Source organism: Sorex fumeus, unplaced genomic scaffold, assembly GCF_029834395.1.
Source record: "Sorex fumeus unplaced genomic scaffold, SorFum_2.1 ptg000072l, whole genome shotgun sequence".
Lineage (NCBI taxonomy): Eukaryota > Metazoa > Chordata > Mammalia > Eulipotyphla > Soricidae > Sorex > Sorex fumeus.
This window is the reverse complement of record NW_026606129.1, coordinates 9,551,239-9,568,568: the sequence shown is the minus strand read 5'-3', so window position 1 is coordinate 9,568,568 and position 17,330 is coordinate 9,551,239. Positions and strand designations below refer to the sequence as shown.

Sequence of the window (17,330 nt, the reverse complement as noted above, 5' to 3'; positions counted from 1 at the left end):
TCTGCGGCCAGCACAGGGGTCCTGCCCGCCTGCTTCTGGCCACCGTGGCCAGCGTTGGCTGTCCCATCACTTTCGCTCTCAGCTGCCCCAGTGACCCCTTCTCAGCCACGTGTGCCCGTGACCGAGAAGGCCTTGGCCGGCACTGCGCCTCGCGCCTTCCCGGGCGTCTCTGTCTCTAGGCCACGGCTCCCAAAGGGGGTCCGGGCTCTGGGCTTTGCAGACCCTCCAGTTAATAGCTTTGCCTTCATTTATTTTTTTTTTAAATTTTTTATGCTTCTTCGGGTCACCTGGCAATGCTGAGGGGCTAACTCCTGGCTCTGCACTCAGGAATTGACTCCTGGAGGTGCTCAGGGGACCCTGTGGGTTGCTGAGAATCGAACCTGGGTCGGCCCCTTGCAAGGCAAGCGCCCTACCTGCCGTGTTATCGCTCCAGCCCCCGCTTTGCCTTCGTTTATTTTTGTGTTTTGGGCCACCCCAGGATGCCTGGGGGGCACACAGGATGATGGGGATGGAACCTGGGCCCAGGCGCCCCGCATGCTGCCCTTCCTCCCACTCTGCCCGAGCCGTCCGGTCCTCCCTCCCTCACATGACTCCTCTGCCAGATGCACTAGGGCGAGAACCTTTCTCCCAGCTTCCATCACTAAAGTTTGGGGTCTTGTCTAGGGGTGGGCGGGAGCGGGCCCACGGTCCCTTCCCCCAGCCTGGGGGAGTGGCCTTAGCCTGGAGGAAGTTGGGGGCCCATGTGAGTGGTGGGGGAGGGGCAGGGGTCCTTCTAGAAAGGACCAGCTGAGGCCAGGGGGTCGCCTTCCCTCGTGGGAGTCTCGGGATTCGCTTTCAGGGCTCTGTGAGGTGCCCTGGGCCAGCGCTCACGCCCCACGCCTTGGGCCTGGTGTCCCGGGGCCATTTCCCAGATGTTTCCTGTGGCTGGACAGACACCCTCTGTCCGCTTTGGAGTTGCCATAGAGGGTGGTTCTGCAGGGCAGAGTCGGGAGGAGCCTAGGGAGCTGCTGCCTCCCCCCTGCAGTGGCCCCACAGCGGGGGGCGGGGGGGAGGGGGGTGGTCTCTGTCCTCCTGGCCCTGGTCCTGCAGTGCCCCCCGCGGAGGGCCCCTGAGCCAAGCTGGCTGGGGAGGAAGGTTCTGGAAGTTTCTTCCTGCCGGGAGGCCAGTGCCAGCCCCAGTGGGCACTCTGGCGGCCCATCCCGGCAAGGGGCCTGCAGGGGCGGCCACGGGCTCCGAGTTGAGTTTGATAAAAGCCGCCTGGGATGGAGGAGGGAGCCGCGGAGGGGGCAGTGGGCGTCCAGCCCTCGGCTGGCTGTCCGTGGGCACTCACGGCAGCACCTGTGCTGCGCGTTCTCCGCGAGGGTCCCCCCCTTCCGTCCAGAGTGGCCCCAGCAAGGAGTGAAACTGCCCCGGTGGGCGGCAGGGACGCACCCGCAGCCCCCACCTTGCGAGGACTCTTATTCTGACAGCGCGCTCCAGCGCCCTGGCCAAGGCTGCAGCCCGGCCTGTGGGAGGGCGCGGGGCTGTCTTCATGCTCTTTGGCAGTGATTAAAGTGAGGTTAGTACCGAGAACCCTTTCATTTCGGTCCCTCTCCTGCCTTTTCCAAACCAGATGGCAGCCCTGTGTTCTCAGCTGTAATTAATTTAGAGTGGGCGGCAGCAAGTGGGCTGGGGGGCGGGGCGGGGCGGGGGCATCCTCTCCTCCCTGGGGTGGCCAGGGCGGGGCATACAGCCAGGCCAGGCAGGTGAGGGTTAACGGCCTCCTCATTGTCCCCTGAAGGGCCTGGAAGTCCCGGCCCAGGTGATGGCTGCCTGGGGACCTCCCACGTGACCTGACATCGCCCAGACAATGGGGCAGGGTCCTGTGCTCTAGAGTAAACATCATTTCTTCCAGAAGATCAAGATCGCCAGCCCCCCCACCCCAGGGATGGGGCCCCTCCATCCCTTCCAGCCCCCGCCTCTCCGCCTCCCCGCCCTGACCTGTGGTGTGTGGTGTCTGGGGGGGTCTCTCCACACACACACACACACACACACACACACACACACACACACACATACACACACGGGCACCATGGGGTTCTGTGTCCTTGAGGAGCCCTGGAGGGACCCGGGCAAATGGGACTCATGACTATTATTAGCATCAGCCGCTTCAGAGCTGGAGTGAGAAGCCGGAACCCCGCAAATATGCAGCCAATGGCCCAATGGCAGCCGCCTCCTCCAGGCAGGCCTCCTCTGCCAGGCAGGCGGGGTGCAGGGAGCCAGCCAGCCGTGGTGGGGGTCTGCGAGTTTAGCTGAGGTCTCCTGTGGACGTCTCGCCCCCGCTGGTGGCTGGGCGTGGTGTGTTGTTGGCGCTGCCCCAGGCTCCTAGCCTGCCTGTCCTTTCTCTTTCCTGGGGGAGCGCCAGGTGTGAGGGGGTGGCCTGGAGGCGCAGCCTCCGGACCGCCCCCAAAAGAAGCTTCTATATTCTTAGACGCCACATGTGGCAGCCTGGCAGCCATGCCCAGGGCAGTGCTGGGACTAGACCACGCCCGACCCCTGGAGCCACACCGCTGGCCCTTTGCAAACTTCCAAGGACAGGGGCTGGGGAGTGAGCTCAGTGGTCAGACCCCAGTTCAATCCTGGGCACTCCAGGGTCCCACCCTTCCAATCACTGCTGGGGGTCTGAGCTGCTGGGTCCCCCTGGCCTGGTCAGTGCAGACCTGCTGGGAGTGGTCTCTGGCACACCTCCCCGGCCCCCGACACCCACAGCACAGGCAACTTTCTCCGCGAGCCGCCCTGGTCACTCTTCCTGGGGCCCGGCTCTGGGACCTTAATACTTACCGTGTAGTCCTACAGTGGGCTGGAGCGATAGCACAGTGGGTAGGACGTTTGCCTTGCACGCAGCCAGCCCGGCTGAGCCAGGTTCGATTCCTCCGCCCCTCTCGGAGAGCCCGGCAAGCTACCGAGAGTATCCCGCCCCCCATGGCAGGGCCTGGCAAGCTCCCTGTGGCGTATTCGATATGCCAAACACAATAACAAGTCTCACAATGTTACTGGGCCCGCTTGAGCAAATCGATGAACAACGGGAGGACAGTGCTACAGTCCTACATACAACGTGGTGGGCAGTGCCGAATAGCCCCCAAAGGACCCTCCAGACCCCCGGCAGCCCACAGTGGGGTAAACCCCGAGAACTGAAATGGGGCCCAGAGGTGGCTGCCCGGTGAGCTCTCTGGATGCCGGGAAGGACACAGGATCCTTGGCCCCCTGGGGTGTCCCCATCAGCCTCAGCGGCCCCCCATGCAGGGGGACTCGAAGCTCGAGAGTTTCAGCAGGACCCTTCAGGCTCGGTTAGAAGGGGAAGGCGCCCCTGGGGCCAGTGGCTGAGCCCCAGCAGGGGAACAGACGCGGGGGCCGTGGGGTTGTGCCCTGTCCGGGCCCCGGGCGCGCCGAGGAGCTGCTGTTGTGCATCTGCAGTGCTGCCCACTGCCCTTCCTGCCCAGACAGGCCTCGGGCCTGGGGGTGCTGGTCCTGGGCGAGCCAGCGCTCCACGTGCCTCTGAGGCCCGAGTTGGGCCATCGAGGCTGGAGTGGCCCTTTCAGTGCTGACCGTGTCTAAGGTTGCCAGGCCTGGGAGGGGTCCTGGGTCCAAGGAAGAGTGACCGGGCAGCTGGCGGAGAAAGTCGTGTGTGCCGTGGGGAGTGCGGTACTGCCCCGGGAATGGGGCCAGGCACCCGACCCCCACGCCCACCCCCCTGCCTGGGCCCCCAGATCCCGCGGGGTGTAACCCAAGCCAGCCCCCACCCACTTGAGACTGAGGTCGGGGTGCTTGCAGTGTCTCCTGCAGCCTTTCGGGGAACCCAGGGGTCGGCTCTGCCCCTGCAGGAGAGGGTCTTGCCGGGAAGGGGTCACCAGCAGGAAGGACCCCAGGGGGACACTGCTCAGTCTCCCTGAGGTGCTGGCCCAGCCCACTTCTCTCCTGACACCCTGCGGCTCCCGAGCACCAAGCCCGAGCACTGCTGGGTGTGCATCTCCCCCCCCCCCCCCAAAAGGGAAGTGGCACCCCCGTAGGAGTTTGCTGGCGGCCTGGTCTCCTCAGTACCCCTGGGGCCAATGGTGAGCTGGTCACTTCCTGATTGTCCGTCCAGGCATTGAGTGGCCACTTCTGGGCAAAGCCAAGCCTGGGGCCAGCCCAGTTCCGCCTTCTCTGAGCCAGTGGGCTCATAGTGGGGTTGGGGGGCTCTTAGCTTCCTTCCCCACCCCTGCTCCCACAGTCCTGTCTCTCCTGGGCCTCCTCTCGGGGTGCCGGGCTGCAGCTGAGGACCACGTGACCCCTCCCCCGGGCCCAGGGGGGACCCAGAGTTCCCCACATCCCCACTCACCTACCTCCCCGCCCCTGACGGCGCCCCATTCACAGAGAGGCTAGGTGAGGTCGGTCCCCAAAGCCGCTGGGCACTGGGTGACACTTGAGCTGGGGGTGGGAGTGGGCCTGGCCCTGGCGTGGATCATTTTTTTTCTTTCATTTATTTATTTATTTATTTTGTTTTCTTTCTGGGTCACACCTTGTGATGCACAGGGGTTCCTCCTGGCTCTGCAGTCAGGAATTACTCCTGGCTCAGGGGACCATATGGGATGTTGGGAATCGAACCTGGGTCAGCCACGTGCAAGGCAAATGCCCTTCCCGCTGTGCTATCGCTCCAGCCCCCCCAGCATGGATCATTTCTGAGGCGAGAGCAGAGTGGTCTGTGCAGAGCTGGGCCCTGCAGCCGGTGACTCAGTTTCCCTGGATTGGGAGCGCCTCCGGGGCCAGCAGGAGCGGTGGAAATCCTGGAGGCCCTGCTGGTCCCCAGGGCTCCAGCACCCTCATCCGCGTGGCCGCCGGGGGTCCCCACCCCACCCATGTGGCTGGGCCCTGCCACCTGGACTCTGCTCAGGAAGGGTCCCCTGCCCCCCCAGCTGTCCCCACCCCCAGCTGGTCCCCACCTGCTCTGCTCAGGCGGAGAGAAAAGGGTCCAGTGCTCACACTTGGCCTAATCTCGGGGTGCTGGTCAGCTGGGGGCCAGCTGGTGGGTTCAGGCCTGCCCACGGGGTCATTCTTGTCCCCCCTGAATATTCTGGGCCTGGGATTTCCAGGTTGAACTTGGCCCATGAGCCTCTTCGCTTTCTCTCGGGCCGGTGGGGTTGGGGGGGGGCTTCCTGGGCTGTTTCTGAGCTTGCCTGGCCGACGGCCCCCCACAGTCATCTCTGGAGTGACCCCCCAATGACAGGCCATCTGTTGGGTGTGAGTGACCCCTCTGGAGATGTCCAGGAGGCTTTCTGAACGCACTGGGTAGGAGGCTGGGCCTGAGAGCCGGGTTCTGTCCCCAGCACCCTGGATGGCCCCTGGGCATAGCAGCTGTGACTCCCCAAAAGCAAACATTTTGGGGGTGAGTCTCAGATGAAGCCAAGGGGTGGGCAGCTCCAGAAACTGGGGGGGGTCACCCGCTGCTGCCGGCAGCCCTGGGCCTTTGGGGCACCTCTTGGGGGGTGAGTCCAGGCACTGTGTCATGTTTAGGGGTCCTGGTCAGGCTGGTTGGGCGCCACCTGCGGAGACCCAGGGCCAGAGCTTTGGCCTGTCAGGGGTCAAGGTTCAGTGGCGACAGGCATCTGGGCCCACAGAGATAAGCCAGACGCCCTCCGTGCACCCACAAGAAAAACCCACCCACCACCCGTGCAGATGCCCACGCGCGGCCTGAGGCTGGTCTCCTGGGTGCCGGGGGGAGGGGCGTGTGGAGCTGGGGGGCCCAGGCGAGGCTGGTGCCTGCCTGGCATTTCCTCGCTCCCCGCCAGCTCCCGTTCCTGCCCCGTGCCTCGGCTGTTCCCTGGGCCCCGGGGGCCTGGAGTGGGGGGGGCACTGCCCAGCTGTGTCTCCCCGTTTCTTGTTTTCTGGGCTACGGCTGGCGGCAGACTGACTCTTGGTTCCGTGCTCAGGAATCACTCCTGGGTGGGCCGTGTGCAGGCGAGCGCCCTCCCCGCTGTCCCGTCTTCCGGCTCAGGCCGTGCCCTCGGGGGTGCGGCTGGGTGGTCCTCACGTGGCGCCAAGCCCCCCCCAGCAGACCTCGTCTCAAACCTGCACCGCCTCCCAGTCAGGTCTCCAGGGGCCCCATGCCCAGACCTTCTGTGCCCCTGCAGGGAGCAGGTGTGCCCCCCACTAAGCCCCCCCCACCCCTGCTTAGCCCTGCTCAGCACAGCTGGGCTCCCTGTGACTTGGCCCGGGGTCTCCGACCGTGGGGGGGTTGGTTCCCATTGGAGGAAGGCCGGGCCATGGCCGGCCTGTTGCGCCCCAGTTCCTGCGCCCGGGGCCAGCCCCTGTGGGTGGGACATCAGCACCCACGGCTCAGAGTCTTACAGCAGCAGAAGGCGCCCAGATAATGACCATGCGTCCCCTGCCTGGGACTCGGTCCCGCCTTGGGACTGCCAGAGCCGCCGAAGCCCTGAGGTGCCTTGGGGAGCCCCATGGCCATGGGAGGCGGCAGCTGCTCCTAGAAGCACCCACCCGTTGGGGCCATGCCACGGGAAGTCATGGCTGCGACGTGTGCGACATGTGTCTGTGTCTCAGCAGGGTGAGGTGCAGGCGCCGTGGTCTCACGAAGCCCACCAGCACCGGTGGGGCCACCCGCCCTCTGCCAGGCAGCACCCCGGCCCCGATGAGGCCCGTGAGGGCTCCTCTTCCACCCTGAGAGGCTCCGTGGCTGGGGTTCGCGTGCCCCCGCGGGTGCTGAGCCGACCCCTTTCCTCCCCACAGTGCCGCTCGTGTCCATGGGTCCCCCAGTCCCCTACTCCCACCTCGTATCCACGGGCTTCTATTCCTAGTCTGGTCTCCCGGGGTGCCCAGGGGTATACTGCCCACGGGCTGCCGGGCAGGAAGCTGGCTGGACACCATCCCTCTGAAGCCCCGGGACCGGGGTGCAGGGCTGCAGAGATCCCAGAGCAGGCACGGGGGACGCATGGAGGACACGCACGGGTACTTGAGGTCCCACCCAGGGGCCAGTGTGCGTGCTGAGAGGGGGACAGATGCAGCTGGGGTCGGCTGTGTGGGGACAGCCCTGGGGCGCAGAGGCACAGGGCCAAGCAGCAGCCTGTATGGCCCCTGGCCCGGGTGCCGAGTGAGAGGGGGTGGGCGGGGCACCGCAGGGGTGTGGGGGTGAGCGCCAGGCCCACTTGTTTCTTTCGGCCGCACGGGGCTTGGCAGGAGCACACTCAGGGTGGGCCTGCGAGTCTGCCGCCCCGCAGGTTGGGAGCCCGGCCACGGGGACCTGGATGGAGGGGACAGCCCGGCCACGGGGACCCAGACGTGGCAGGCCACATGCAGGGAGTGCCTGGAACAGACTGACCGCTGGGCAGCCCTGGGGGACACACAGCACGGGCAGAGCAAGCACCACCGTGGGTGCCCGGGTGGGGGGCTCGTGCCTCCCACTGCCCACCCTGCCATCTGCGTTCCCCAGGGCATGTCCCGCCATGCTCAGGGGGCCCTCGGGCCCTCATGACGCTGCACCCCCCAGCACCTCCGCCCCGGTGCCAGCTCTGTGCCGAGGAAGTGTCCGTGTCCCCCCTCTGAGCTCCCCCCCTCTCTCCCCCAGAAACAAGACGGCCAACGGGGACTGCCGCAAGGACCCCCGGGAGCGCAGCCGGAGCCCCGTGGAGCGCGCCGTGGCCCCCGGCCTGGGCCTGCACGGCGGCCGCCTCTTCTCACCACCCAGCCTCGGCGCCGAGCTACCCCTGGCCCTGACCAAGAACAGCGGCGATGGCGGCCGTGCCCCGGGCCTCCCGCCCACCGCGGGCGAGCGGCAGCAGGTACGCGGGGCCCCGGGGCGGCTCCACTCCCAGCCCCCGGATATCCCCATTTGGGGGTCGCCCCAGGTGCTTCTCTGTCACGAAGCTGGAGGCCCAGAGACCCACTTCCGAGTCGCGTTGGCCTGGCAGGGCCTGACGGCTTCAGCCCAGGACGGCTGCTGTGTGCTTGGGGGGGCGGGGCCCTGGGCCGCAGCCAAAGGACAGCAGAGAGGGCGGCTGACCCGGGTTCCAGCCCCAAACACCACCAGGAGCGATCCCTGAGCGGGGAAGGGACTGGGAGGAGGAGGCCTCTTGCCACCTTGAGACTGGGGGTCCCACATGAGACCCTGGGGGCAGGGACTTCCCCCAAGCCCCTCCCTGCGGACTGCTCAGCCTGTCTGGGTGCCCACAGGACCCCTTCCCCCCCCCCCAACACCTTGTGCACCCGTGACTACCCGGGTCTGGGCAGAACCTGGGGGTACCCTCTCTGGAGCTCCACCACCCCTGCCCTCACCTCCAGGAAGGTGGGGGACATGGACTGGCTGGGGTGGTGGGTGCTCTCGGCCAGAAAGAACAGCCCCTGGCCACGGCCCTATGGCGGGGAGCTTTCCCAGGGAATGTGGGGGCCCGTGCGCTGTTCCCATGGCCCCTCTCTCCCAGGTCAAGGGGTCCGGCCCGCTGTTAGCGTCTGTGAAGCTGTAAGACCCCTTAGTTTTCCAGGACGTAGCCAGGTCTGGGGGCTTAGTTTGGGGGCCCCATTGTTTTGTTCAGGTGGGGTGACTGGCCCTCCTCCCCGGGGTCTCCCTCCTCCTTCCCGAGCCGGGTCTGGCTTCCCCCAGCTCTGTAGGGGGGCTCTGAGCACGGGAAGTTCCCCCAGCCTCCTGGGGCCCAGTTCCCACCTGTGGTTCGGGCAGGAAGGGGGCAGCCCCACCCGCTGAGCCCAGGCGTCCCGGCACCCTTCCCGTGTCCACGTGGGGCCTCGTGGAAAGGGCAGCTTCCGGCCCAGCGCTGGGCTGGTTGGGAGGAGAGGGGACTACCCACGATACCAGGGCACTGGGTGGTCCTGCAGGGGTTCTCCTCGCTTTGGGTTGGGGTTAGGGGCTGCCCTAAACTTGCCGGGAATCTCTGGTGGTGTTCAGGGACGCTGTTCCAGCTGGCTTAGTGGACGTGGCCACTTTAGTTGTGGGCGCCCCCAAGCTTAGAGGGGGCGGTGGGAGGCTGGGCACTGACCCTTGGTGGGGGGGGGGTGCCCTCTGCCCTGGGAACCCCACCTGGGAGTGGCTTCCTGCTTGGACAGCTCTGACGTCAAGGCGGGTGTGGCCTTTAGCCTCACACCCCTGGGTCACTTCCCCCGGTGGGCTGCTGGGACACTTGTCTGGCCAGCGGTGTGGGAGCCACACACAGGGCAAGGAGAGGGCGGGGTCCACATGGGCAGGGGGCCAGGAAGGAAGGGCCAGGCCTGGCCAGCAGGGCGGCCCCCCCCCCCCCCCCCACATCCAGCTCAGGATAAGGTCACTCGGACCACGTGGCTGGGGAGCCCCATCCTCAGAGGGGCACGTTGGGCAGGCCTGGGGAAGTGGGGAGTGGGGGCCCCTGGCCACTCGCTGTGTTGATGTGGGTGCAGATGAGAGTCGGGGCCCCCTCATGTGCACCCCACATGTCACTGTCACCACCGCTGGGCAGCCGGGTTCCCGTCCAAGGAGCAGGGGACGGTGCAGGGGGATTCAGACCCAGAGAGGCTGGTGGGGGGCGGGGGCGCGCCAGGCATCGCAGGCCTCCAGTGGCCTGGAGTCCGGACAGACAGCGCCCCCTGAGCATCAGGGGTCTCCCGAGTCACGCTCACACTGACCCCTGTCCCCCAGAACCGGCCGTCGGTGATCACGTGCGCTTCAGCCAGCGCCCGCAACTGCAACCTGTCGCACTGCCCCATCGCGCACAGCGGCTGCGCGGCCGGGCCTGCCAGTTACCGGAGGGCGCCCACGTGTAAGTGTCCCCACCTGGGGCGGGGCCCTGGACGCTGAGGCCTGGGGGGGGGCGGGGGGCTGGGGGCTGGGCACGGCCCCGGTCCTGGACCCCGGTGTCCTCTGCGCCCTGACCGCCCCACCCGTGACCCCCGCAGCCACCACCGCCTGCGACCCCGTGGTAGAGGAGCACTTCCGCCGGAGCCTGGGCAAGAACTACAAGGAGCCCGAGCCCGCGCCCAACTCTGTGTCCATCACGGGCTCCGTGGACGACCACTTCGCCAAAGCCCTGGGCGACACGTGGCTGCAGCTGAAAGCGGCCAAGGACGGCGCCTCCAGCAGCCCCGAGTCGGCCTCCCGCCGCGGCCAGCCAGCCAGCCCCTCGGCCCACATGGTCAGCCACGGCCACTCGCCCTCCGTGCTCTCCTGAAGGGGCGCGCGCGCGCCCGGGGGACTCCGCCTGCATGGTTTGCCTGAGCTTCTGAACAGTCCGTGCTTTAAAAAAAAAAAGAAAAAAAAGAAAAAGGAAAAAAGAAAAAAAAAAACAAAAATTGCAGGGTGGGTGGGAGGGAGGGAGGGGAGGGGGCTCATCCCCAAGGACCCTGTTGGGATTCTGTTCCTCTGTCCGTGCTTGGAATTGTGGGGGCCGCACCCCGACAGCAGGGCCTGCGCGGGGCATCTGAGCTTCCTGCCTCGGTCACCAAAGAACCGTCTCCTGCAGGCGGCTGCCCACTGCGGACCCCGGCCTGAGTCCAACCCAGTGGGGGCGCGTGTCCGTCCATGCGCGCCTTCCCAGCCTGGCGGATGCGCAGGTCCACCTGTGCGCGTGTCCACCTGTGCACGTGTCCGTCCGTGCGCGTGTCCCCAGCCTGGCGGATGCGCGTGTCCATCTGTGCACATGTCCGTCCGTGCGTCCCCAGCCCGACGGGCGCACGTGTCCCTCCGCGCGCGCCTCTCGGGGAAGCGCAGAGCGCAGCTGGCGCGTCTGATTTGCACTAAGGAGGCGGGGGGCTGGCTGGGGGGCGGGGGCTTGGACGGGGCAGTTCCCATCGCGGGCACGTGCGCATGTGGCTTTGGGTGTCCACGGCCCGCTTGGGAAGGGGGGTGGGGTCCTCTGCGGCAGGTGCTTGCTACTGGCCTGCAGCCTCTCGGGCACCGCGGGGTTCCGGGGCGCCGCCGGCCCCTCGGGGCGCAATAGCTGGTTTCTATTCGTGCCCGCCCCAGACCTGGCTTGGGGGCCCCAGTCACCGTCCGAGACACACCCACTGCTGGTCCAGTTGGCGACGGGAGCGGGGGCTCGGGCTGGCGGCCCCCCTTCGCGTCTCCCCCCTCCCCGGCTGCTTAGGGGTCACTCCCCGGGGTGCGGGGACCTTCTCTCCCGCCGCCCAGATCGCGACAATCCGTGCTTGGGCGCGCGCTCCCGTGGGCGCCCGTGAACATTCCTCTGCCTGGGTGCAGTTAACCCTGTATTATCTATCGCTCGCGTAGGTTTAGCTACTAACTAGAAGTTGGGCGGAGGAGGAGCGAGGCTGACAAAGCTGGGGGTGGAGGGGACCACTGGCGGCTCCTCGGGGGCCAGCGCGCGGCCCCACCCGGCTACATTCCGGCCGCCCTGCAAGGTCACTGTGGGGCCAGGCGCGGCCTCCGGCCTCCAGGAGGCTGGTTCTCAGGAGGGGAACCGCAGGCGGCCGGCTGGGTCTGGGGCAGGGGGCGGCCGGGAGGCGGGCGGTGCTTGTGGGGGGGTCTCCCGCCCCGCTTAGATTTCACCCCCCACTGGGCTTCCTGGTCCCACGCCAGGCCCCGTCTCTGCCGTCGGAAACTCGTGGAGAACACTTTTTTATATAGGTGACTTTAAGACCATCATTACGCTGTGCGTAAGGAATGTACAGAGAAATTTGTAGGTATTTTTTGAAGAACAATTAATTTGTTAATGATATGTAGCTATTTAATTTTTCCCATTCCTATTGTAATCATTTTTTTTTGTTTTGTTTGTTTGGAAAAAAAAAGTTGATCTTTTTTTTGTCGTAGATTTGTCTGAAAGTGCAGGAACACAGTTATTCTATGAGAACACTGCGTCTGCCTTACTCGCTGCAGGCCCTGGGAGCCGTGGCCGGGCCGGGCGCCCCCCCCCCCCCCAACCCCCAGTGGCCAGCGGGTGGGCTCGGGCGCCAGGCCAGCATCTGGATAGGCGGGTCCCCTGGAGGGGCCTGGGGGGTGGGGGGCGCCCTCCGTGTGTGTAAATATACCATTCGCTGTGGCCTGTTTTTCCTGGAAGAAGAAGAAAAAAAAGGTTTGGCAGGCCATCTTTTTTTTTGTACTTAAAAGTAGCCTTAAGAACAATTAATAAAGTGCTCTTAAACCACAGCGTGTGTGTGTGTGTGTGTGTGTACCGAGATCACTGCGTCCCCCCTGCTGGCCCTAAACCTGGGGTCCCCTGTGGGATGGGGGGAGGCATTGTCAGAGTGGGCCCAGCTCCGACATGGAAAGCCACGCTAAGAAGAAAATAAAAGGCGGGAGACACTGGCAGAAGGTACGGAGCCTCTGGAACGGGGGTCCCGGCTGCCGCAGGAGAGGACCCTGGATGGGGCGGTGTCTCCGCCTGCCCCAAGGGACCGTGCCCTTCAGGGCAAGCTTCTCTCCTTCCGCCGGGGGTGGGAGAACATTCTAGGGGCAGTAGGCACAGATGCTGCCCGTGGTCCCCTTCCTCACAGCCACCCCTGGGGTCAATTCGGACGCCGGGACAAGCACAAAGAACTGCTCACGGAGGCCACGTCCCCGGCCGGAGCCAAAGCCAAGATTATTGTGCGCAGACTCGGGTGGGACCGGGCGGTGAGACGGGAGAGGCCGGGAGCTCCCGGGAGGCGCAGGGGGACCAAGGCATCGGGGCTCACGGGGGCCCGGGTGGTGGGGGTCCCCTCGGCAGGGCGAAGTGGGGGCCACAATCAGATGGTCTCGTCATCGCTCATGTCCCAGATCTGTGTGGAGAAGAGAGAGATGATGCTTAGTGCCAGGCCCCAAGACTCCGTCCCCGGGCGCCCCCGCTGCTGATCGCGAAGCCCCCCTGGGGTTACCAGCCGGGCCTAGGCCAGCGCACCCACAGGGCTGAGAGGGCTGAGCTGTCGCTGCACGACCTGGCGAGGGTGTGGCGTGTCCCTCCTCCCCGTCCCTCACGCCCGCAGCCAGCCCTGGGGAGGGGCTGTGTGTGCCCTGGGGGGCACGGGGGGGCGTCACCGTGCACTTAGCCCCCTCTCTGCACGAGGCGGTGGGGGGGCAGGCCTGGGGCCTCTCCCACTCTCAGCTTCCCAGGGCTGGACCCCAGATTCCTAGAATCGGTTGCAACAGACACCTCGTGCAGGCGCGTGTGGGCTCCAAGGAGAACGTGGTGTTTACGGGCCGGTGGGGAGAGTCCGAGGCGCCAAGGTAAACAGCTACAGGCCAGGCCCAGAGCCGGGAAGGAAATTTCCTCTCCCGTAGGAGCCCGGGCTGGGCGTTCCTGCTGGGGCTCGGCCCTGGGCTGCCCCTCCCCGGCCTGGAAGGGGGCAGCATGTCCCAGGGGGCTCCATGCAGAGTCCCCCAGGGCCCCACCGGGGGTGAGACCTCAGTCATCTGAGCAACAAACGGGAACGTGTTTCATAAAAAGACATTAAGACGCTTCATACCAGGGGGCGAGAGCCAAACTCGACCTCACGGACCCATGGGTGATGGGGGCACTATGGATGGGGTGCTCGGGGTCAAAGGGCACAGGGCTCAGGGAGAGAGGGAGTGGGTCTGGGGCCCGTGGACACGCCCTGGTGGCTACACACAGATCAGGGGCTGGGTGTCTAAGCGGTCTTGGTGGAGCAGGGACAGGGGTCCCCTGGGCCGTGGCTGTGGCGCCCGCCTGCCCCACCCCGCTGCTCGTCCTCAGCAGGGGGCAGGGAAAGAAACAGGAGCCTCACTTCTCCCCGAGGACCCACGCCGGGACCCAGACCACCAGCCCGCGGGGCTGAGAACGCCCTCAGTGGGAAAAGATCCTCTGTTCAACTGGCATTTTAAAATGTGGGGCCTGGGGCTGGAGCGATAGCACAGCGGGGAGGGCGTTGGCCTTGCATGTGGCCGACCCGGGTTCGATTCCCAGCATCCCATGTGGTCCCCTGAGCAGCGCCAGGAATAATTCCTGAGTGCATGAGCCTGGAGTAACCCCTGTGCATCACTGGGTGTAACCCCAAATTTTGCAAACAAAACAAAAATAAAAAATGTGGGGCCAGAAAGATGGTACAGTGGGTAGGGCGCTGACGATCCCTGAGCATTGCCAAGTGTGGTCCGAAAACCAAAAATACATTTTAAAAAATAACGAGACACACCAGCAGTCCCCCCCATCCACCTCTGCCACCATGCGACCCCCGCCGTGGCCCTGTCCACCAGATCCCGACTAAAGCCCCCAGGACGGCTCCATGAGGCTAAACCCTGTGGACTGCCGCCGCTGCACACCCCGGGGCACCCACGGGAAGCGAGGGGGGTGGCGGTGAACATCCGCCAAACGAGGCCCCAGCACGCCGAGGCCCAACTCAACGGCTCTGCGGATATTCTCTGCAGACACCAATCTCCGAATAACCTCAGGCACAGCTCCCCAGCTCTGGATTTTTTCTCTTCCCCCACCCCCCATACTCCCGGAAACCCCAGCAGCCCCGTTCACCACCACATCGGCCATCTGGTCCACTCTGGCTCAGACCACAGATAGATCTGGAACCGTCTGGAAGCATATGTGGCCGTGCGACACTGCCTGAAGCCACAAAAAAGCTGAATAAGGTCTTAGATGTGGACCCACCAACCAGCCATCAGATGTAACAATATCCACATAAATTCATTTTCATGTACTGATGACAGTAGGCAACAAATCATAGAAATATATGTGTGTGTGTGTGTGTGTGTGTGTGTGTGAGAGAGAGAGAGAGAGAGAGAGAGAGAGCCTGGCAAGCTACCGAGAGTATCCCACCCGTCCGCGCAGAGGCTGGCAAGCTCCCCGTGGCGTATTCGATATGCCAAAACCAGTAACTAATAACAGGTCTCATTCCCTGACCCTGAAAGAGCCTCCAATCGTTGGGAAAGAGAGTAAGGAGAGGCTGCTAAAATCTCAGGGCTGGGAGGAATAGAGACGTTACTGGAGCCCGCTTGAGTAAATTGACGAACAACAGGATTATAGTGACAGTGATGTCCTGATACTACTATTCGCCACTGTTACCTCTCAATTTTAATCCTAGAATTGTATCAATAGTTGCCGCTTTTTTTTTTACATTAAAAACCCTTTAAAATAATGAAACAGCAGAACTTTATGTCTAAAAGACACGGTCCTGGCATGCAAGGCAAGTGACAGACGCGTCCCCACGAGGCCCCAGGCCACGCCGCCGGGCTCCCGACATGGGCGAACAGGCTGCTCGGACGCTCCCCATGGCAGAGGCCGCGGCCACGAGCACGAGAAACCAAGGCGCACGGAGGAATTCTTGGGTTTCTGAATTTGAAGTTGGGGCCCATGTCTGGTCACGAACTATAAAAACGTCCAGTAAAAAAATGTCAGAAGCTGCTTGGCCGCCTTTGTCACCCGGGAAACTCAAATCAAACCTGTTCACCCCCACGCTGGCGGGAGCCCCAGGCATCACACACGGAGCCCGGGAGAGTGACCCCGGCCTGCAGGCACCTGAGCAGGATGAGAGATGTCCATGGGGGGGCCAGCAGCCGGGGGCGCAGCCACCCAGGGGGACAGCCACTAGCATCCGGCAGCCAGTCACCAGGGTGGGAGGAACCTGCAGGCCGGGAGGCCTGTTCCTGGGATTCTGGAGGCCCATTCCTGGGGGTTCTGGAGCCCGTTCCTGGGGTTCTGGGAGAGGAGGGGCAGAGACTGTGGGATGGGAGTCCTCCCCTGGGGGGCCCCTGGACAGGTGGCTGGAGGTGCAGAGGGGCGCAGAGACCCGTGGCCACTGGGCCACACTTGGGGGTCTCTGCGACCCCCCTCCCCCAGCAGCACTGGGCCAGGGGAGAGGAGCCAGGAAGCCCCGCCCCCTCGACCACAGGCCAGGGCCAGGTGCTGCGACAGGCCAGTGTGCCCGGGGCCCGTCCAGGGGAACACAGCAGGGGCATGGCTGGGCTCTGCACAGTGCCCAGGCCGGCTGCAGAGCGAGTTGCTGGGGGGCCGCAGCCCCTCGTTCCCAGGCTGGACCTTGGGGGACACACCTAGGGGCCGGGGGAGGTCTCCTGAGGAAGCACCGTGGAAAGCGGGGGAGGGGAGACGCCGTGTCCTGTCCCTGTGGCCAGGAGGGGTAGGACACTGGTGAGAAGGGCGCCCTTGTCCCCCACATCTGGGGAGCCGGACGCAGGGCGGCCCACAGGGACGGGTGGCCACAGGTCAGCACGGCTGAAGGAAGCGAGCAGAGGGTGAAAGGGAGGGGACAGGTCAGCAGTGAGACACCTACGGGCCAGGCGCTGACCCCCTGGGGCCCACGCACACCGGCAAGGGCCAGGGAGGTCCCGGCATGGGCCAGTGAGGGTCAGCAAGGTCCCTGCGGCTCTGGGAGGCCTGTGACAGGTTCTCCCGCCCACCTGGTGTGGGGACCCCGCCCCCACCTGTCACTGCTGTATCTCCTCTGACCGGAAGGATCCATAGAACGTGGGTACCTCTGCCCCTCACCGTCCCCCAAGCCCGGCTCGGGGACCACTCGCCGCCTTGGGCTCCCATCCCAGGACACGCCGAGGAGGCTTGAACCCAGAACCAGGGGCTGTCCCTGGCCTGTCCAGCCCACACGCGCTGACCAGCAGGAGGACGGCCTTGGGGGAGCTTCTGAGACCCTCCCAGACACCTCCAGACTCATGCAGCTACCACAGCTCTGCAGGGAGAAAACGGCCACTCGGCGCCCCCGAAACCTTCCTCCTATGGGTACACAAACAGGAAGTGCCCCCAGTGGGCCCCGCCCCCCACTGTGCTCTGGACCCCCTTCCCTGGTGGGCAGCACCCCTGCGCTGGGAAACACTGCCCAGGCCCTTCCTGAGAGAGGTCCGCCTCCTTCGGGCTAGGGTGGGATCTGGGGTCGCACCCAAGACCCCAGCCTGGGGCTCGGGACCAGCAGGTGACCCCATAAGGAGGCAGGTGTGTTCGGACTCCCCTTCCCCACCCAGTCCAGGGGACCCACATGCCAATTTGGGGACGGGGGGAGGGGACAAGGGGCTTGTTCGCTTTTCTCCCAGCTTCCAAACACAGTTTTCACACTGGTGTGTAAGAACTGGGGCAGTTCCTGTGACAGCAGCAAGCTTTAGGACGTGATCGATGTACTCGGACACACATGCAGCCAACGCGACAGGGACAACGGCCACACTGGAGCAGGGGCCCGGCAAAGCACGGGCCATGGGGCTGTGGGTCTGCACCACGCCGTCCCACCTGAGGAGCCAGTTCAGAGGTCACAGCTGGAGGGAGAAGAGAAGGGACACAGGGGGACCCCCCTCCCCAGCTCTGAGCTCCCTGAGGGATGGGGTGACATTGGCAGGCAGGACCCGGGGAGTCATTGGCAGGGCCACTAGGGGCCTGCGTGGTCCCTGCCCCAGCCGGCTGAGACCG

The 17,330-nt window shown here is 65.1% G+C and overlaps 2 protein-coding genes across 5 annotated transcripts in view; one reads left to right on the top strand and one right to left on the bottom strand.

Moving 5' to 3' along the window:
• VGLL4 (vestigial like family member 4) overlaps positions 1-10,273 on the top strand; it is a 98,365-nt gene extending 88,092 nt beyond the window's left edge. For all 4 annotated transcript variants that reach the window (XM_056129628.1, XM_056129627.1, XM_056129626.1 and 1 more), the window contains 3 exons: positions 7,595-7,808; positions 9,650-9,770; positions 9,907-10,273. In XM_056129628.1, the coding sequence (XP_055985603.1) occupies positions 7,595-7,808; positions 9,650-9,770; positions 9,907-10,178 (607 nt within the window). In that variant the 3' untranslated portion in view covers positions 10,179-10,273. The remainder of the gene's footprint in view (positions 1-7,594; positions 7,809-9,649; positions 9,771-9,906) is intronic.
• Positions 10,274-12,533: 2,260 nt separating this feature from the next.
• Positions 12,534-17,330, bottom strand: part of ATG7 (autophagy related 7) — a 175,687-nt gene continuing 170,890 nt past the window's right edge. Inside the window, exon 19 of the mRNA XM_056129621.1 lies at positions 12,534-12,723. Within this exon, the coding sequence (XP_055985596.1) occupies positions 12,691-12,723 (33 nt within the window). The 3' untranslated portion in view covers positions 12,534-12,690. The remainder of the gene's footprint in view (positions 12,724-17,330) is intronic.